This window comes from Chlamydotis macqueenii, chromosome 2 (assembly GCF_036417535.1).
Source record: "Chlamydotis macqueenii isolate bChlMac1 chromosome 2, bChlMac1.mat, whole genome shotgun sequence".
Classification (NCBI taxonomy): Eukaryota; Metazoa; Chordata; class Aves; order Otidiformes; family Otididae; genus Chlamydotis; species Chlamydotis macqueenii.
In genome coordinates, this window is record NC_141557.1 from 130,042,682 (window position 1) to 130,064,745 (window position 22,064).

Here is a 22,064-nt window from a genome sequence, read left to right on the forward strand (position 1 = left end):
TAAGAAAAACAGAAATCCATGAACAGAAAAAAAAAAATATTTTTTTTCCATCTCTTCATCTGCTGTAAAATTTTACTTAACAGTTGGGTTTTTTGTTTAAATGAGTAAAACATCTGCAATATTAGATTGAGTGGTTTTTTTCAGAAAATTTAAGTATTTTGCTTCCCAAAGAAAACCTGAAGTAAAGCAAGAAACACAAGCTGTAATTCAGCAATCATACAACAGTTTATTATTTTTTTATCAAATTCTGTAAAGTGCTATTTCAATTTGTTTTAGTCACATTCATCTACATGAAGTATCAAAAAACCCAGCATCATTTAGAAAGCAATAGGAGAGCTCAGTATATACAAGGCTCAGAAAAGCCTCATCTAACACAGTCTGAGTGCCACCGCTGAAAGCGCAGATGTGAAGCAACATCAGAAGTTAGCTATGTATTGTATTTTAAATTGATCCATTAATCAATAATATAGTCCAGAACACATAGCCTGAGATTCATACTCTCATAAATGTTTACGTCTGCTAAGAATTTTTTAACATTTCTCTAAAATTAAAGAAAGAAAATTATCTAAAAGCAATGCCAACACAGTCTAAATCTTTTGAATTTCAATCAATTTAAAAATAGTTTAAATTAGTACCAGGAACAATTCCTGTCCATTTCAATTGACAGAACACAAAATATTTAACCATGTTTCTCTTTCTGTTTCACTAATCACAGAAAAAAAATATAGCAGGGAGGAAACTGTAAATAAATATACTTGGATAACTTTGCTCTTTAAGAAGTTTTCTCCACTTGCTTTAGAGAAAGAAGGTAATGGAAATAAACAGCTAAGAAATATACTCAACATAAATAACATAGAAAGTCTAAACCAGCTACTCTATTATTACAATAAATCTAGAGGGGTTTCAGAGATTAGTAGCTACAAAATTGTTAAATTGTTATATTCTAAAATATGCAGAAGCTTTTACCAATTGATGTTTTGTTAGAAAGTAAAATGCCTAATGAAAAAATTAATGAATTCATTATCCGGTTCCTGAAAGTGTCTAGCACATTACTGCAATATGCTCATTAAGGGTTGGAAGGGACCTTCAAAGGTCATCTAGTCCAACCCCCCTGCAAGGAGTAGGGACATCTCCAACCAGATCAGGTTGCTCAGAGCCCCATCCAACCTGGCCTTGAACGTCTCCAGCGATGGGTCATCCACCACCTCTCTGGGCAACCTGCTCCAGTGTTCCACCACCCTCACTGTAAAAAGTTTCTTCTTTCTGTCCAGTCTGAATCTACCTCCCTCTAGTTTAAAGCCATTACCCCTTGCCCTATCGCAACAGGCCCTACTGAAGAGTTTCTCCCCATCTTTCCTGTACTGGAAAGTCTGGAACTTTAGGTTCCAGTACTTTAGGTACTGGAAGGTCTCCCTGGAGCCTTCTCTTCTCCAGGCTGAACAGCTCCAACTCTCTCTCAGCCTGTCCTCATCGGAAAGGAGCTCCAGCCCTCTGATCATCTTTGTGGCCCTGTTAAGTAGAACAATGTTTCACTCCCTCCACTGAAAACAAAAATTCAGACTGTTACTTCAAATAAGTGTTGAAGTGGCATGCACAGAACTCATCACTTACACTTTTCAGCTTGAGAGCAAAAATAAAAGAGTATATATACTCACTGTGTAATTGAATTTTGTACACTCTTTTCATTTAGAGTCATTCCTGGAGGTGGATCATTTTGCAATGCCAATAGTTCTTTTTGTAATCGTCTCTATAAAGAAATTGTACAGAATATTTAAAATATTAAATAAAGTTCAACAATAAACTTGTACGCTAAAGTACATTTCATCAATTATTGAAAGGTAAAAGGAATTGTATTTGAAAAAGTAAATATAAAGTGAAATTGAAAGGTGAGAAAGAGGAAAGACTTGTCTCCCAGGAACAAAACTGAAGAGTCATACAAAAGAAGTCACAGGACTTAAACTTACTTTTTTGATAAAACACAACGGCACCCACATTTGAAACAGTGCTAAGTGAAGAACTGTTGCGTTACAAAATACATAGGTATCCAGGATTTTGTCATATTACAAACATGGCAATCAGAGCTCTACACCATAGCAGTGAACATTTCATATTCCCTGACAGCATCAGATTTACATTAATTCTCCAAGATTTTAACAGCACAACTCTTGCTCCTCTAAGTAATTTAAGACACTTCAATCTGGCATCTGTGAAAGCCTTTACCTTGTTCTATGTCATCCCAAAAGACAGAACACAAAACTAAAACAAGACTATGACTCGCAGAACACAAACACAAACTTTACAGTAAGTGCATCTTAGAACCTACAGAGTCATAGTATTTAGAAAAGTGTTACACCACAAGCTCAGGTAATTCTTACCTATTTTGACAGGGATAAATTGGTAACTGCAACCAGCTGCTTCTATAACAACTACCAGAACTGTTTTTCACCATCTATAAAGCAAGGGAAATGCAACCTCTGCGAACTGCTAGCACTGGCGCTGCTTTCAGAGTGTATTTTCTCCACACAAACAGTTATGCAATGTTTTGTCATTTCTAAGCCATTTAGATAACAGAAAGTTCAAGGCTTTCTCACTTCTTACTCTCCTTTTTCCTGGCAACAACTATAAGGTTTACCACCTACTAGTCCACTTCCATCCTCCTACCATTCACAATGACCTTATACTCAAGAGGAATAAAAATATATGGTTTGGGGGTTTAGTATCTAATTTTGACTCGACACACAATTCTTTAAAATGTAGGTTTATCACACATTTGTAGCTGTTTCTTACTAATTTTCCAAACAGTTTTTCTGGTCCTTAGCAGAACTTTAAAAAATCCACGAGGGAAAATAAAGTGTGCATTTGTCAACGCAGAAGTGATTCAGTATCTCATGAATACCTTTGAAACAGGACCACAACAAATTCAAATGCACAACTCCTAAAGAAAAGGCCCTCATACATTCACAATCTACACTTTGAAACAACTTTCTGTCTCTGTCAAGCAGCCCTGAAAACTTTATTTGGGCTTCTGTTTTGAAGGTTCCTACCCTGAATCCAGATACACACTTTAAAAGTCTTTTATTTGCAAATAAGTAAACAAATACGTTTTGAAGTGAAATGTTATGTCATAAAAGAATTTTAAAGGTTGTTATAATTGGCGTACAGATATAAACAAACTGAAAAAACAACACTAGCATTTTCATAAGAAAGCTATATACACTGCTAACACAGTGAAAAAAAACCACAGTTTTCTGCACAGTTTAGGAAAACTTCAGATTATAAACATCAACAGTGTTTAACACCACTATTATGAATTAAACTGCAAAGGAATAAAGTTCCAAAACCATTTTACAAATCCTTAATTCGAGTGGCAGTTGTTTTGGACTCAACTCTCTTTCTGAGACTTTCCAACACCACTATCAAATAAACCTCAATCTGCATACACCTCGTCAGACAGACCATCATATAGAGAAATATTTTTAAAGTTCAGAGATAGAACCTTTTATGATAAAGGGAAATTCAAACTTTTTCCCTTAAATAGGGGATCTGGAAACATTATGTAAAAAATGGTAAAGAACAAATGTATATAAGAACAGCAAATAACCTGGTAGATCCATTTATTCATACATGTAGACCAACTACACAACTCCGTCTTTATAAAAAGGAGTCTAAAATCCACTTTAAAATTGAAACCAGTCACATTAAGGTATCAATATCTGATCAAACAGATATTAGTACAAAAAGAGGAAATTTTGTTTCTTCCTACCAAAAATCCCAAATTATCAACACTTAAAAATACCCTCTCATTTGATGTTTGGACCTTTGGCTATTTTCTCCAGCAATCGTCTTTTCAGTCTAACACAGTCTCAGTCACTCTTTTATCCATCTCACCACTGCAAAAATATTCTCTCCAACTGCTTCACAGCTTTTCAGTTCTCACATATAATATTTATGGTTCTTTCTAAAAAAAAATAGTAACCCAAGGGGGAAAAAAAAAATTTAAAAAATGTGTACTTGATCAGCAGAGGAACACTGAAGTGCTCTGTTCCTCTGACCTTAAAACATTTGCTGACACTGTCACGGAGGCCTGTCCATTAAATATAAATAATACATACAGACAACACATTGCTCCTCATCAGCTACAATACAGAATATGTTAAGATTCAAAAACACGTCGCAGAGAAATAACAGGAGATACTATTTACACTTTGGGTCAAAAGTACCACAGTAAACAAAATCGTATTTTTAAAATACAAAAAATAAACTGTAATTTCTAAGTTAGACAGTTCAAATAAGTACGAACATAAGTTCAGCCTGACCTGTATTTGCAGCTCTCAGTGAAAATAACAATAAAAACCTGCCATTCATTTAATTCCCATATAAAGCTGAAAAGAGCACATTCAGTAGAAAATGGATATGTTATCTGACTATTAAGCGAAAGAAACTCAATAATGTAAATTCCCTAGAAAAACAAGCCTATAACATGTCTAGCATTGTAATGACTTGAAAACAAGCTTTAGCAAAGAAATTTATCACTTTGAGATAATAGAATCCACAAGGAAAATCTGACTAGGATTACCTATTATGCATAGAAAACTCCAGTGCCATTCTGATTAACAGGAAGTTCCTAGGCACAGTTCCACACTGGAACTGTATTCCTCCCTCTAGTACGGCACGGTCAACAGAACAGAAGTTAATCATACCTTATCTGACAAACATAGCTGGGTATCTTTAATAGACAGACATTTTCATTTCGTTTGCTCTATCAAGCATCAACTCAATTATTTCTGTACAGACTAACAAATAGCTGCCTATAGACCTTTTCCAGAAGATGGTCGAGTACTCTATAGCAACTGTAACAAAATTATAAAGGGTATTATAGCCTACTAACCAGAATTCATTTGGATACTGAAAAATTGTTCTAAGAGCGTAGTTAATTAATATTTAGAAAATTATCTTTTAATCAACCTCTCTGGTCAATGCATTCCAGTGTTCGAGTACTCTCATGGTACAGAATGTTTCTTCTGTATCTTACTGGAATATCCCATGTTCCAACTTGTGTCTGTTGTCCCTTCTCTTCCCACTCTGGCTCTATTTTCCCCAACAACCTCCCAGCAGGCTGTCGTAGGCATCAGCAAGATCTCCCTTTTGCCTTCTCTTCTTAACACTTAAGAAATCCAGTCAGCCTCTCCTTGTACGTCACGTAACTCAGCCCCTAACCGTCTTGGTGGCCATCTGTTGGACTCACTCCAGTACACTAATGTCTTTCTTGTACTGGTGCTCCCTAAAGACAGTACTACAGATGTGGTCTCAAGTCCCAGTGAGGGGGAAGAATCACTTTCCTTGAGCTGCTGGCTACATGCTTGCACACACAGTCCAATATGCAGCTAAGAATATTCAGAAAATTTAGAACACATTCCCCAAAGATATGATGAAGGACTATTCTTTTCTTCCTTACAACTTAAAATAATTTGTCTCATGTTGTATCTCGTTAATACACAAAACTGGATTATCAGGAGACAGATCTAGTTTAAAAAAAAAAACAAAAAACCCACAACCTCTTACATGAAGCCCTTGAAGGCCAGATTCATATAGTTTAATTAGGAAACTGAGCTCCTGGTTACCATAGTAATTCAGAAAACATCTAAAGTTTAAATGCAACAACTGTTAATTAATTCCTCTTCAGGGTTTAACAATATTTGTACTAGCTGACCACAGAGGTTACCAAGAACATTAATTTTCTCAGAGTAACACTAAGTCTAAAGACTACTGTAATATCATGCACAAATCCAGAAACACACGCTTAGCTTCAAGATAATTCAGTTATGCACTTTAAAAAATACATTACTTTGATATATCAAGCTCACATATGTTATGTATCAAAGGCATGCTGCAACCAAAAGTCTCTGAAATGAAGCATTTGAAAAGGAACAATTTCAGAGGGAGAAAAGCCTTCCTGGTATTTGACAGCCGTGAATACAGAAAATTGTTTTTCTGACACAAAGTTCTTGAGAATTAGCAGCAACAAACATAGTAGGACAATGTATAATGGATTAGCAGTTAAAATTGTCTGAAAAGTATCTAATTTGTAGAATCTTCCAAACTTAGGACTTGAAGATACCTCAGGAAAGTCATCCCTCCATCTTCCTAACATAAGGATAGATCAAAGATTCTTAAAATATCACATAATCATAGAATGTTTAGGGTTGGAAGGGACTTTCAAAGGTCATCTAGACCAACCCCCCTGCAAGGAGCAGGGACATCTCCAACCAGATCAGGTTGCTCAGAGCCTCATCCAACCTGGCCTTGAAAGCATCCTTGTAGCTAAAAGCCTTGAACATTTTCCACATCATCCTATCTCTTGCTTTTATAATTGGAAGAATTTTCTTCACAGTAAGAGATCCAGGCGAGATGAATAAATTATGTCAAATTAATTCTCTTATTCTTCATGGAAATAGAAGAGAATTCTTTTACTTGTTTCAACTTATTTCTCTCCTTCCCCATTCTTTAAAAACTAAACAAGCCAATGCAAACTGCTCTCAAAATACCCCTTGGCAGGTTCACTCAACTTGATGGTACCAAACACCCTGTCTCAATAAGACACTCAGTCAAGTGATTTTACTACAACCAAACGACAACTGTGATACCTTAAGAAGTGGTCTTTGTGGTTAATAAAAAAAAAAAAATTAAAAAAATCCACTGATTCATACCACATTTTTCTTGTGTGCTTATTCAAATGTCATACTAACACAAGTCAAAGTATTTGCAGAGTCAGAATACAGTTACTGCTCCTCTTTCACAATAGTTACCACACAATAAGAAGAGGAAATCAAGTTAGTTCACAGTGATTCTTCTTCTGAAATCTATTTTGGCTACTTTTTATCTAAGTACTCACTAGTCAATTGTCTATTATATCCTATAAATACCAGAGACTATTTGGTCTGGTGATTTCTAGAAGCCATCCTTTCACGCAATAGTAGAAGTATTTTATCATCTGGAAACTCACTCAAAATAATTGTTAAAAAACTCAGATTCAGTTGCTTAAACACTTAAAAATAAATTAAAAAAAAAAAAAATCAAAACCAACCCACACAGTTGAATCCTAGTGACTAACATAATATCCAGTGCCTAAAAGGTATTGAATCTGTCTTTTTTGTTTGGTGTGATTTGTTGTTAATTTACGTATGTTGCTTTCTTTTTCTATTCACAGGCTCATCTCTTTCTTCATCTTTCTAGTGATTTATAAAACTCTTTCTCAATGCTTTTCAAATCTGCTAATTTAAAACAATGAACCACGAGCAGATTTCACTTACATGCTTGTCTCTTTCTTTCATATTCAGCTTTAGTAGCAATTACTTATTTTCACTTTCCTGTTTTGTATAAAGCCTTTTCAATCTTCAAGTCGCTAAACAGCTGCTCATGCAGTCATACTGACTTTTACCATGATTCCTATATTTTTTCCATATTGAGATAGCTTGCCACTATAACTTAGTATTTTCTTCTAGAAACCTGCAGTCTTTCAACATGCTTAGTTATCAGGAGTCCTTCTTTATTTACAGACCTATGTTGAGACATGCATATCTAAAGTCAATACCATTATTACTTCTGCTTTTTTTCTTACCGTGAATCAGGAATATCATTTTTCAAATCAAGTTGCTTTCAGCCTCTCAATCAGCTCCTTTAAGTCAAATTATGAGCTAATGCAGGTACTCACTCCCACAATAACCTCCAAACAGATGTTTTCTATATATTGATATGCTCTTGGGAGCCGTGCTTGCTGTATTGTTCTTTTCATATCACAAGACCATCTTTCCAGTGTTTCTGCTAATCCATCATAGATTTCACATAGAAGCTCCCTTCCTGCTTGTCCACTTTCTATTTAAAGAGACTGTGAAAAAAAAACACAGACTGCAAATACAGAGTTATTTACATAAAGGGGGAATAAATGAAGGATGTACAGGCACTCTTAATTCGACCTTTTCCTTATTTTTGAGAGAGAATTTTATGCCTAAGCATTCTTTTAATACAACTTCCAAATAAACCAAAACAGGTATCAAACTGGCAAAAATGTTCACTACCTAGAGGGAGACAGGACAGCAGAGTAGAAAGATCAGAAATCCAAGACTGGACAACACCACAGTCCTTCAACTACAGCAATAATCAGCTGCAAGAGGCAAAGAGTAGTGACATAACCAGTAGTTTACATAAGTATTTCAAAAAGGTGGAAGTTTTTGACACCAAGATTACTTAAACCACCTACCTCTACAGGAAAGGATGACTCAAGGATGACATCAAAGAGTACAGCCTAGCACTGTGCAAACTTCAGTTCCAAAAGAAAGTTTATTCCAGGAATTGAGACATGATAGACACAGCAATGGCTTGTATTCTGTTGCTAATTCTGTCAAATAGGATTTATGTAACCCCTTCAGTTATCCTCCACAGATTTTCTAAAGCGTCAAGCTCGTAAGACTTCTCAAACCACATGGAGCAAAGAAAACAAAATTAACTAGGTGTCAGTGGAGTGTAATTCCTGCCGGCTCCCCAGATAACTCACAACAACCTCTATCATTATCCTTAGAGACGACACTCACAGTCTGTTATGGTTCAAACTAAATATATCTCTGAAGCCAATAGCTTCTAGCACCTTTGCTATGCAAAAAATACACACTCTTCCTTCTCCAAACTGGCACACATGTTACTTGGCCACCTCTGGAAGTGGTGTAGTAATATCTCAAATGGCACAGTCGAATTCTTGTTTGTGTTGATTCATGGTGAATCATATAAAGAAGTAGAAGGCAGGGCAGAAACATGTAAAAGATACAATATGTGCAAAGGAGGAGATAGCAGCAATTTAGGACAGGAGGAGATTTGGAGGTTGGCAACATAAGCATTTCAGAATGCATCTCCTAGAATCAGATAATTTGATTACTGTACACCATTGAGCTAGATTCTATAAATCGCGTAAGTGCTTATTAACAGGCACAAAATTATTTTACTAGTCTCTGTGTCCCTGTCAGCTACCTTAAAAAGCAATAATCTGTATTCCTAAAGCATATATGACAATAGCACCATCCCATTCCCCAAAACCAGAGATCTTTTTTTCTGATTCTGCCACAAACAAGGATCATATCCATGGACAGACAGGTAGACAGACTTTAACACAATCCCCACAATGCAACAGTACAGTCAAAGGTATTTTCCTCCTCTGCCATGAAAACTTATTTATCTCTTGTAGGTATGCGAAAATTACCTTTCTCAATGCCTTTAAAAAGGGGCATCATAATATCAGGTGTATATTTCCAGTTCTACGCCCATTGTCAGAAGTCTTACAACATCTTTGCCCCTCCCTTGGAAAACTGGAGCGCAGAGAGTTAAAGTTTAACAAAAATATATGCAAACAAAAACATGTGTGCAGTGAAAAAACAAGGCACCCTTAGTTATTAGGGGTCACTACCAAGTACAAATTATGTACATACAGCTGCGAGCAACTAAGTCAATTAATATTTCAGTTAAAGTATTATACTTCATAACTGGAGTGGGCAAAGCATACATGCACTGGTACACTGGCTCTGTTGATTAGCAGTAAAATATTAACATCCTAATCCAATCAAGTTTGACTGTGTGCCCAGACCTTGTTATCTCATCAGTTAAAAATACAAATTTTATAAAGGTAAATGATATAAAGAAAATAAAATTGAAGAACCATCAAGGCACCTATTCGACTATCTTATCTTCACAATTCTTGAATATTCCACTTTTTGGTGTTTTAAGAAACGCTGCATGAGATGTGCAGTGTCTTAAATGGGTAATATCTTAGACAGGTAAACTAAATTATGAGCTATCTTAGTCAAATACTTTACCTTTGAACAATCCTTAATACAGATTTGAAAGTCTATTTTAGAGATTTCATTTTTTTTTTGAGAAAGAAAGAAAGAGACAGAAAAGCTGAACTGATTAAACCAAAAAGAGACTCAGTACAAGACAGGATATTATTAAGGGCAGTCGTAAGAGTTTGGTAGAAAACAGGTTTTTTTCCTCAATTTTTCTCTACCAGTAGAGCAGAAACCTACCAGTAGAGCAAAAAGCGGAAAACGGGCAAACAATTTCCGTTCATTTCTGCAGGAGGAAATCTTCCATCACCACACTTTCTTTCACCACTAAAACAAGCTGTGATGGGCAATTAAGCTGGAATGTGGTGGCCTTACCATCTGGAGTGGTAGAGACTCTACTAGCCATGCTCAGTTTAGGCGGTATCATGAGGACATGAAGAAACTGAAAGACAGAACAGCAGCTTCACAGACTATGAAGCACGGGTGTCCAAAACATTTGCACTTGAATTTTGTTAAAATCCTTCAATTTCCATGTACTCGAATTCCTTTCTCTTTGTCTCAATGATGTAAAAGGAGTAGCCTTCCACAGCCAAGCCTTCCTAGTCATTGTAACCTCAAATCTTAATCTGGCTTGGAGATAAAAGAGGAAGAAAAACTAACTCATAAATAGTTAAAAGTTAAAAATTATTCCCACAGGGGCTCCACTCTTCTATTTTATGCTGGTAAAGACACTGCACCATACGGAGACCTAACAATATTTCTTCAGTAATTACCAATGAATTATTCTCTTCCATATCCAAAGATTTAAATGTACCTAGCAAACTCTGTTAGCACAACAACACTGTCAGTACTATGATGAAGTCCTGGCAAAGAATTTACATTTCACTTATCAGCTACAGGCTGTCACCTCCTCCTCCATTCAAGTTACAAAATGTTTCACAAAAAGCATCCTTTGCATGCAGGAGACAGATTTTCTTCAATGGAGGCAAACAGTAACCTTGTACCAGAACAGAGGGAGTTGTCAACAGGTTACTAGTCTGCGAGAATAAGACGAGAAACAACTCTATTTTCAGTATTTTGGTTCTTCCATTCACACATTTCTTACTGCAAAGTATCTCAAATCCAGAACACGAAGCTCTAATCACTGGGTAGAGAGTCCTGCTTTTCAAACAAAACTCCTCTACAGAAAATCATTTTTAACAGTGTAAGTATTGCTGGAACTGATTGCATGTTACTCTCTAATTAGAAACCTAACTTTAAATAACAAAAACCTCTCAAACAGAAAAGAAACAAGGTAAAGATTAAAAACAGTGACATTTAAGAAAAAATTACCTGCTACAGTCCATCTTGCTACTTAAGAAAACTAAAGAAAAGAGGAAAGAGATAGTTCCTACAAATTAAAAAAATATTTTGTTTCCTAATCAATCAAGGAAGTCCCTGCAGAGTATACCCCATTATTCAAGTGAAAATATTCATCCTAGACTCCCAAACTCACAAGTCATCCAGATACTTTATTATCACAATCCTGGGTGATTTTTTCCCAATCAAAGATCAAGTCTCAGAGGAGGAAAGAAAGAAAATTGACTGGATGTGCCAAATTAAAGCTTCGGCAGGACACATAACAAAACAGCTTCACAAAATACTTTGTCCATATAAAATAATACCAGGATTTTAATTTGAAGAATTGTTTTCCAGTTTTATCTATTTTTGGCTGAGTATCAGGTTTTCAATCTGTACTGAGAATGCAGAAGCAGATTAGTCTCCTCCTCCTCATTTCTAATAAAACATGTTAACATCTGGCAACCCAGTTCTAATGTTATTTTCCCAGACCAATCCATACTTCAAGTCCTGAATATGTCAGACATTTTGAAATTTTTCCTTCTTAAAAGGAACCAAAAGGCAATACATGAATCTTTTAACAAGGCACTTACACATAAGTTTTCACCACTTATCTTTTGTTCTTCCAAGCATTTAAAAATTTCACTAGGTTATGGACTGGGGGTGTTAGAGGAAGGACTGTTGATTTCTTATTTTGATAATAGAATATTATCTTCACACGCTTCAAGATATTCTAAAATATTTGACTGGAAGGTGAAAGCCATACAATCTTCTTCTGAAAGGAATAATACACTCCTCTCACTAAGAGACAAGATCAGCTGGAAATCAGAACTACAGTATAATTAAAGATAAACCAATAACTACATAGACACACAAAACATTCTGTACTCCACAGTCTGAAGAGCTTTTTGCCAGATAATCAAGTTTTTTACAATGAATCTGTCATTTTAGAGCAAATGAAGTGAAATCCACTAACGAAGAATAAAATGAAAATGACAGCTAGTCATCTGCTTTACAAATGGAGTCTTGAAACATACCAACGCCTAGCACAAGCCTCACATATAACTAAAAAGTCAAACACAAATAATTTTATCATTTAAGGACAAGAGTCCAGCCTGATTTGAACTGCTTCAGTTAAATAAATTAGTTTAAGACAACAGCAAAGGACGGCACAAAGAGTGCAACCATATGTCTACCAGGGAATTTCTTATCCTTATAAAAACCATTCCAAAGGTTGATAACCAAGATAAAATGCTGTATTCTCACAAAAAGCCTTTTGGAAAAAGGGGTAAAATGTTGGAAGTTGCAAACTGTAACAAGATTTAAACACTCATCAAATCTGTATCCCTAAATATGACAGGGAGAGAATTCCTAAATTCGGAAACCTCAATCCGTTTCCTTGTCCTTTCTCATTATCGGCCACCAATTTCTAACCAAGAAATAAATCAATGTGAACAAGTAGTATCAAATTTTATGAAGCATTTTACTCCAGCAGACTTTTAGAGACAGTATTTGCTATACTCTAGTAAACTCTTATCAACATTTATTGATATATATGTATACACAGGATTTTTTCCTTAAGGCTGATCAAGCAGTATTTTTAATTAGTTGAATAAAAGAGATTACAATCAACTGTGTATTTGTAATCACCTAAGGAGAAACAGAATTATTTTTAACACTGTGTATGAAAGGACTAATAGGTAATATTCTCAAATCAGATCATTAATTATCAAAAATAAGCTGTCTCGCAATTCCTGCTCTACCACAGTTAACTTTTGTTGTTTTTTTTTTTCTCTGACACATTAATACTGCTTTCAGGGAGGCAAATGATGGGGTTCCCCCCCTTCTTCCTCTGTCACCCTAGATTGATATCTGTTTTTCATTCCAGCGCTTAAGGTCACCTCAGAGGAAAAACAAACAAAAACAAAGAAAAAAACTGCAAAAGCTGGCACAGATTCCAGAATATCTTTTGAAAGCCATCAACTACCACAAGCAGGCAGAAGACAGGTTACCTGACCTTCCTCCTGTCACTAAAGGTTGCTTACTGGCTCTTTTTATTTTAAAACACTGAACCTATTTACTTTATTTTCATTTGTTTTTTAAAAAAAGAAGTTATAACAGGCTTAAATGAATGTGTAATATTGCCTCTTCCACCCTTTAAAAGGCAAAAACCCAAGCCCTAGCTGACAATTCTGCCACAGTCCTTTGCTACTTCAAAACCATGCAAGATGCACAAAACTTTTGCCTACAAGTGCTGAGCAAAAGACCTTCGTTGTCCTCTTCCCCAGTGGAAACTTCAGCCTGTAAACTCCTTGAAAGCTCGTCTCTTGGTTGTAAACCAAAGCTATGTAAGAGACATGCTCATTATATGAAACATGTTTGTGCACATTGAATACATCCAGAACTACGGGGAAGTTCAACGGGAGTTGTGCCTTCTCTCTTTCGTATTAATAAGGGTAATTTAATCTCATATTCTCCAGGAGTATTCATCAGTACAGCCAATACCTGTGTATTATATACTGAAGATCCTTTAATCTGAAAGTCTTAGCTCAGTAGAATTCGAGCAAACAACTAAAGTGCTTGGTCACTGAGTTTCACACATGGTTTGAGCTAAGCTGCTTTAGCTTATTAATTACAAACTCGCAAAGTTTTCCAAGGGAGCAGCTTAACAAGACAACATTCCCTGGCTTTTGTAAATCTATTGTTTTCTCTTTTTCCCTTCTCAGAGCTTGAATAGCCGGGCCTAAAAACAAGCACAAGACATTATCAAACTCTGAGAAAAAGATATTTACAATCAACTGGAATAACTAATCTTTACCATAAATACCTGTCTGCTTTTATTTTCCTGATTTAAATCATACATATATTCATGAGATATCAATGTTCAATGTCACAGGTTGAAAGCATTTGTCGTTTTCTATATTTTAGCTACATAGTTGGTCTATTTGGAAGAAAGATCAGCGGACAATGCTCAGGGACACTGGTGTCAGTAAACTTGTCAACTACTACTTTCCTTCTCAGAAGTGAATTTTTCTATTCTAGCTCAAAAATGGTGCAGCTGCTGCACAGCCAAGTGTTTCTCAAAATTCTATTTACACAAGCAGATACAAAACCAACCAAGTGAGACTCCTTAGGGCCTAAAGCCATAACTTTGATTTTTCTTTACTGACTTAAGGACTATAAATTTTAGACTTCCCTTGATATTCAACTCCCCTTAAAAGTTTACCAAAAAAAGCCAAGATTAAACTAAGTCATCTTGGTAAAATGAGTATAAATTTTGCATTTATCTTATTTCACTGTAAAATGGCTTTCTGCCAAAACTAATATACCACATATCAGTACAGACTGATAACTGAAGGTTACATAAAGGACTAACAACCTCTTAGTGGACAAGAGAAATGCTTTTTACTCTCCACTCGTTCTGGTCTCGATCATGGTACTTGCATTTTTTAGTTTAAAGATCGATTGAAACTTTTATCTTCAACAGTATTTCACCAGTGGCATCACTAAATACTTCCAAGTTGTTACTAATTACCAATAATTTCACTCATTTCCTTTATATTTTTAAATATTTTATTTAAAATAACATAAGTAGCATCCTGTACTGTGAAGTTTAACAGTACAGAACACATGTGCAGTATCATCAAGGTTCCAGTCAACTGAGAGGTTTCGTCAGTCAAGGTTGGGTCTGTTGGGGTTTTTTTGGGAAGATATATTAAAAATAGCTTAGAACTTTCTCCTAGACAAAGCTATCAAATAAGTAAAGAGAAAACTATTTCCAAATCATTAAATAAAAATGCTGCCAATATTGAAGAAAGATTAAGCAACAACCAATTGTTCTGAGAACAGCTGGAAACACAGAACTTCCACTGATACTAGAAGAGCAGGTAAAGAAGAGAACCAAGGAAGTTTAACCAAAAGTGTGCATATCCAGAGCATAGTATTTTCTTATAACGTAATCATAATGCAGTTTTTCTTGATATTTCAGTGTCTTGCATACATTTTCTTCATCCCCTACCCCACTGGCTGAAAATACTGGCGTGAAACCCATGGGAAGCTTTTGTATTGCTACCGGCTTGTGTTTTGTGACCAAAGTTCCTGTGATCTCAAGCTAACACGAATTCTGCATTGTCATCTAGCACAATTATTTTATTAAATGCCTGTTTAGACATATATTTTGAAAAAAAATATATTGCTGGAATAGGACTTTTCAAGCAGCACTTTTTATTTTGAAGTATGCATGTATTTTGATGGTAGCCCACTAACAGGCAGTTTTCAAGGACAAAAAAAAAATCCCGATAACACAAGCGCACCACAAAGGCTAATATTCTACACTCTTTACTGATGTGTCATTAATTACATTAGCTCTTTATTTAATCAGATTTAAATATCTACAGGTACAAATCTCACGTGTCTAACTTTAAAGGAAAGACCAGAGGTTATTTTGGTGATAAAACGCAAACCTAAAACTGTTCCCATAGATGTGTTTGTGAAAGCTGTTTAAATATGTACAATCAAAATTCAGGGTTTGAAGTAACATGATATTAAAAATGAAAGGGGGGAAGGTAAAACAGTAGTAATTGAAATGTCAGCATTACGGAGAAAGTCAGTCTTTCAAGTTTAAGCTGCAAATAGTTGCAATCTGTGGGTTGAGAGAAAGGCCTTAATTATCTAACATTTTGTACAGCAATGATATATTTTTTCCGCACATTTTCAACTGAACTTCCTTGATGCTATTTTTTACCTGCTCTTCTATTCTTAACGTAAGTTCTCTGCTTCCAGCTGTTCTGAGAACAACTGTTTCTTCAGCTTATTATTTCTTCAGTATCTGACACATTTTTATCTGTAGCTTTAAGACTTCAGATTACTGAAGATGCTATATAGAATTTTCTAAAGCAAATTCATTCTAGTCATTTGTTCTACACTACGTGCAACTTTTTAGAAATTTTTTTTTTTTTCCAGGAAAAAGTTGCACAAGCTTGGGCTTTTTCTGGGAAAAAATCTTGAAAAAAATCTTGAAAAAAATGCTTTTTCTTCAAGGTTTGCTTGGAGGTTTTGGTTGGTTGGTTGGTTTAAGAAAAAAAAACTATCTTTTGCTTAAAGTTATGCAAACCAGGTTTAAACCACTTCAGCAGTAGCAAATTAGCCATTACTTTGGATAACACTGTGGTTAGAAAACAACACAAGATCTTGTCAACATCAGCTTCTATTATTCTAGAAGAAAGGTGTTACAGAAAACTACTATTAAAGAATGTCCACAAAGATAAAGATCAAAATAAATTTAAATTATACACATGAAGGCTCAAACTCCCAAGTTTTACAAGTTACTATGCATAAACTGAACCACAGTAACTCTTCAGGTTGATGTTCAGCGCCACCGGCAAAATGAGGTGATGTGTTTCAAAACTTTCCTTGTAGGCTGACTTAGAACAGGCTGATCAGATAACTCCAGCTTTAAGTTAACCAGAGAAATTTTAGCGGATCTATAAAAATAAAGATGTAATTAACTTACATCTTACAGTTTTATACATTGTTGTATAAAATTACAGCAGTTTAAGAACTAACTAAAATTTATTTAATGTGCCAATATATCATCTGTATCAGAAATACAAATAATACTTCCATAATGGTACAGTGATACTACCGGCATAGTTAGAGACTGCAACGAGTTGCACAAACATTTCAGTTAAACATTGGGTATTTAAAAGCACTGTACATAATCAGAAAAAAGGATCTCTCCTTTTTATGTTAGGCAACTTACATATTAAATGTTAGAATAAACAATTTAATAAAATAATAAATTAAATTATTCAGAACCTAAAAACAGTTAAAATTATATACAACAGCTTCCTTTGTAAAGTGTTTTTTACACTGAAGATTTAAATATTAATTAATAGAAGAATTCAGAGCCTTGATATCTAGCTCACCTGAGGTGTCTACTGAGACAGCTACTGAGAAACTTAGTAATTTTACAGTTCACTTACTAATTTTTTGTTTATGCTTCCTGGTTGGTTTTCTTTTTTTTTTTTTTTTTAATCCCAGACAATTCCTTTTCCAATTTGCCAAACTACATTACTAAATTACTAGTTTAATAAACTCAGGAAAAAGTCATCAGAACATTATATAACTAGCAACATACAGACAAAAAACTCCCACATGTTTCCTCGAATTTCTCATCAAGGGACACCATTAAAAAAAAAAAAAGTGTAATCTTACGGTTGATATTTCCAAAATGAAAGCAATTACAACACTAGACTTACCACGGCTGTATTTTCAGGAAGTGAGTACTACCCTCCACACATAACTTATCTCACTTTTAGGCAATATTTGTCATTCATGTATCCTAAACAACCTCACTTAATTTGTAATCATTATTTCCTCCTTACAGAGGGAGCAACAGGAATGAGGGTGAGGCAAGCTGTAGAAGGTCATTCACTAGGCCACAGACAGTAACAAACACAGAACAGGTTTACAAAGTTTCACGGAGTGACTCCTTCAAGTTTCACAACTGTCATTTCCCTATAGTTTTCACACAGTTTTAGAAAAGATACTACTTAATAAATTATTGCTTCTATTTTGCAATTATGCTTGTGGAAGCCTGAACATTAAAAGAGGAACGTTACAAAAATGCATTTGCCAGGCAGTGTTGATAAAATGAAGGCAGATCAGACTTTTCATCCAAACTACTGATAAATGAAGAACATTCTGTACAGTGTGTTCAAGTTCTTGATCCCATTTCATTTCTACAACTTAGAAATACACATGATGGCTTTTTTATGCTTATGAATTTTACGAGCAGAATTTTCACCCCATAAAGTTCAACACTTTGACATTTAAACTCTTTTTAGCTATGCTAAATCCAGTCTATCGGTACAGTTAAACTAATTTCATTCAGTTTGTACACTCTTTTAGGGCTGTTCCATTACTAGTGACAAAAAAATAAAAGCTTCACTGGATCCAAATGAAAACAAAAAAAAAAAAAGAGAAAAGAAAAGAAGCAGCACTCTGAGAAAGAGAACAGAAATGCTAGATCATCCAGATCTAAAAACAAAATGGAAAACTGTAGCAAAAGCAGAGCAGTTACAGGTGAAATAAGGAAAGAAAGGGATCACTGCCACAAAACTCAGCGATCTTTTCTCCTGCCCCAATCACAATAAATCACCACCCACTCGGAGCAGCACATAGTGAAAGGGATCCATTCTTCTAGAGCAATTTCTGCAGCTACTATTTAAGAACTCCTTCGGAGAAGGCATGAATAAATAATTAATCTGGAAATACCTGTCAAGCAGCAGGATGCTTCACGCTACTGTACCTACAGCAACCCCATCCAACCGAGTAAAACCAGACACTATCTGCCCACAGGACTGACACCAGGCTGCAATCTCATTTCATGCCGAGAAATAAGACCCCACGGGCAACACGGACACACGTCTTGGGACAAAACTTGTCTCTCCCAGCCCCCCCGTGCCCCAGAATTACAGTGCCGTAACCCCAGAACCGCCGGCGAAGATGAAGTTGTTAGTCACATTTTTCGGCACCGTCCCCATGCTGTAACCGTAAGGGTCGGGGGGGGCGGGGGGGGGTGTCTCCGGGTCCCCCTCTCGCTACGCTGCGGCCGCACCGGCGCGGGCGGGGGACGGGCCCCCCACCTCCCACGGCAGCCAGCGAAGCCGTGGCCCCTTCAAATCCTACCGAGGGGCAGAGGGATCCCTTCGCCCTCCCCTCACCTCCCCAAGGAGAGGGGGCATCGCTGCCAAACCTTCCCCCCGGTGCCTCGCGCCTCCTCCCCCGCCCGCCATCCTGCCCCGCCCGCCCCCGTTTGCGGCTCCCTCCTCCCGCAACGCCGCAGCCGGGGCCCGGCCTCGCCCCTCACAGCCTGCCCCCGCAGGTCTCAGCTCCATCCTGGCGCCCAGCTGGTCCTACCCTGCCCTCCCCAGCCCCGCCGAGCGGCCGCCGGGCCCCCCGACCCCCGCGGCCGCGCCGGAGCCGCCGCGCAACCGACTCCCTCAACCGCTGCCCCGGCGGCTGCTCCGCCCGCACCGCTCTCCGGAGCGCGCCACCACGCACACGCCCGGAGGAACGGCTCTTCCCGGCTCCAGGCCGCCGCCACTGCCACTACCGTCGCCAGCCCCCGCCTCCGCGCCCCGGCGCTGCCCCGGCTCCGCCGCAGGCTCCTCACCTGCATAGACGCCATGATGGATCCTCCCCCTCCCCTCTGCGCCGCCGGCCCGGGCCCACACAGACGCAGCGCCGCTCGCCCGTCCCCTCCCCGGTCACGTGGGCGCGCCGCCGGCCGGGCGGCCGCGCATGCGCAGTGGGAGGGCGGCGCCGGAGGGTGGGTGTCGCCGTTGGGCTGCCGCCGCGGGCCTGGCTGCGGTGGTCGTGCGGCTGCCGCGGTGCTGCCCTGGCCCTGCTCGCCCGGTCGGTGGCGGGGAGCGAGCCCCGTCCTCTCCCGCGGCGGGAGCGGGCCTCAGGGCCGGCTGTCAGCGCGGGAGTAGGATGGCCCCCCGCCCGACCTCCCTGTGTGTGAAGGTTTTTAGATCTGCACGTCCAGAGCCGCCAAGGGATTTAGTTAATGCCGGCTGTGCCCTTCTGCGGGTTTCTCTGGCCTACCCTCGCGTCTGGTGCGGCCTGGCGGGAAGGTCGGGTTGGGGATCCGCAGGCCCGGCCCTGCTCTGCTCCTTGGACTCAGGACCGCGGGGCTGCCGGCTGGTTTGCTGTAGGGGGAGGCCTGCCTGCGCCTTGGGGTGACGGGCGGCTCTCCTGGCAAGGGCAGGCGTTTCGCAGTGCCTCCCGTGCTGCTCTGCCACACGTCTTCGGATAATGTGATTTTTCTGCAATGGTGGTCTGGTGGCCTGCTTGCCTAAATGCGAAATGGGAGCATTTTTGGATTCTACATTTTCCTTTCATGGACTGGAACATCCTCTGTCCTTTGCACCGGGTGATTTTGTGGTAACTGTGTAGGTGAAAATAAACAAGCATGGCTCACTAGAAGCAACCTGCATGCAATCAATAAATTAAGCAACTTGCGGAAACACTTTGCCTAAGCAGTTATTCCAGCTACAGTATTTCACACCTAATGGATCCTCAAAGTAAACTTAAAAACTTATTTTCCAAAGACACACTTAGAAAACTCATAATCCTAGTGGATATGTAAACCCAAGGATTTAAGAGAGATACTGATTTTATAGCTCACTATAATTTCCATTTCCCCACTGATCTCATTGCCTATTCCAAAAACATTGCTAGGGTGGGTAGTAATTACCTTTCTCTGTACTTTCACACGCACGCTTGCTAATGATGCTAAAGAATCCCCTTGGGTCACTTGTGCTCCATTGGTAGTACCTGCTTTTTCCTTCAGAGGTGGCCTAACTGATACACATCCAATTAAATTATTGAACAATTGTTCTCAGTTTGTATTTACATTGAAATTTGCTGCTTTAATTTTAGACCTAAAGAAGGGTTGTGCATCTGAAAGCCTGTCTGCTTTCTTTAACCATGTTACTTAGTGTGATGCAGGATACTAATTCTACCTAAAAGCTTTACCTTTTTGTGAGTTTTTATGTATACTGAAAACCGCTAACTGGAGGAAACGAAAACCTGGCACAACACAGCATCAGCTTCCAACTTGTATCTAGCGCCAGCAGTGTTGCCATTGCTAAGATGCATGTACAAACTTCTGGCGTTTGCTTAAAGGGAAGAAGAGAAGGCAGCAGGGGTATCCTTGTCCTGTGAGGTAGCTGCAGAAGGGAACAAGCCTCTTGGCTTTGTGGGAATTTGCTGATGACAGAATTGAGTATGTGTCAATTTTTGAGTAGGAAAGGAGACTAGCCTACCAAAAGTAAGGATGGAAAAAGTGTCATGATGTAAGCCAAATCCTATATTTTTGCCCTCTAAATTCAACCTCAGTTCTCAGTCACGAACTGTGGGCTGCTGATGCTGTGCAAGCTGGCGTTGCTCTACTGACTTCATTTAAATAACAGTCAAGTCAGAGGAATCTTGCCGTGTGTGTTTTCCTTGGAAGTCAGTATTTATGTACGGCAGAACTTCACAACAGCATTTAGGTTGCTGAGGATTTGTTGTATTAAGTAGATATTTAGACCTGGTAGAGGTTTCTTTTTCCTGCAGTTCTTCAGAACTAACTTAGGCTGCTAGAGCATTAAGCGGAACATTACTATTTCTGTTTTGCTAGATGTTGTTTTGCATGATCTAAACATATGTTTATCCTAAAATACATTTCTTAATGCCATATGCCACAAAGATAGCAAGAACATCAAGTTTAAGCAATGGACATGTGTTCGGCTATAAACATGGACATATTGACTATCTGTGTTGCTGTAATCACAGTGAGATAAAACTGGTTTCAGTCAATTATGTTCAGTTTCTTAACCCTGTTCCAGAAAACCCTGTTCAAGGTCAGAAGATACGAAAAGGCAGAAGCTTATGAATGCCAGCACACTTCATAGACTGGAAGCTGGTTTTGCATGGAAAGATCAGCTTTGTAGTCTTAAGCTAACTGTAATTAGTACAAATAAGACTTCTACTCTGTAATAAAGAAAAATTATCTCTGGATTAAAAGCCATCTTAGCAAAAAATCATAGCTTTTAACTGTCCTTATCTTCATAAAGTCTTTTTTTCCTATCACGCAGAGCTTTGCAAGGTTAAAAAAGAGGCACATACCACATTTTGGACTAAAATATTGTTTACTGAGATAGCTTCACCTGTGCTGCAAATCTCATTCCTCAGGACAGCAGGTGTGAAAAACAAGGGGCTTCTTGCCCTTCACATAAACAATAAAGCACGAATGAATACCCACCCTAACTTAACTGGGTATGTAAGAAAGTAAAGCATTACTCTGCAGCTGAAACTCGTGACCAGAATTCCCTCATCCCTAAATTC

The 22,064-nt window shown here is 38.1% G+C and overlaps 1 protein-coding gene across 2 annotated transcripts in view; it reads right to left on the reverse strand.

Annotated features, from left to right (window-relative positions):
* UBE2W (ubiquitin conjugating enzyme E2 W) overlaps positions 1-19,406 on the reverse strand; it is a 32,735-nt gene extending 13,329 nt beyond the window's left edge. For both annotated transcript variants that reach the window (XM_086740935.1, XM_086740936.1), the window contains exons 1-2: positions 19,345-19,406; positions 1,656-1,747 (exon numbers count right to left, since the gene is read on the reverse strand). In XM_086740935.1, the coding sequence (XP_086597061.1) occupies positions 1,656-1,747; positions 19,345-19,359 (107 nt within the window). In that variant the 5' untranslated portion in view covers positions 19,360-19,406. The remainder of the gene's footprint in view (positions 1-1,655; positions 1,748-19,344) is intronic.
* Between the last annotated feature and the right edge of the window lie 2,658 nt (positions 19,407-22,064).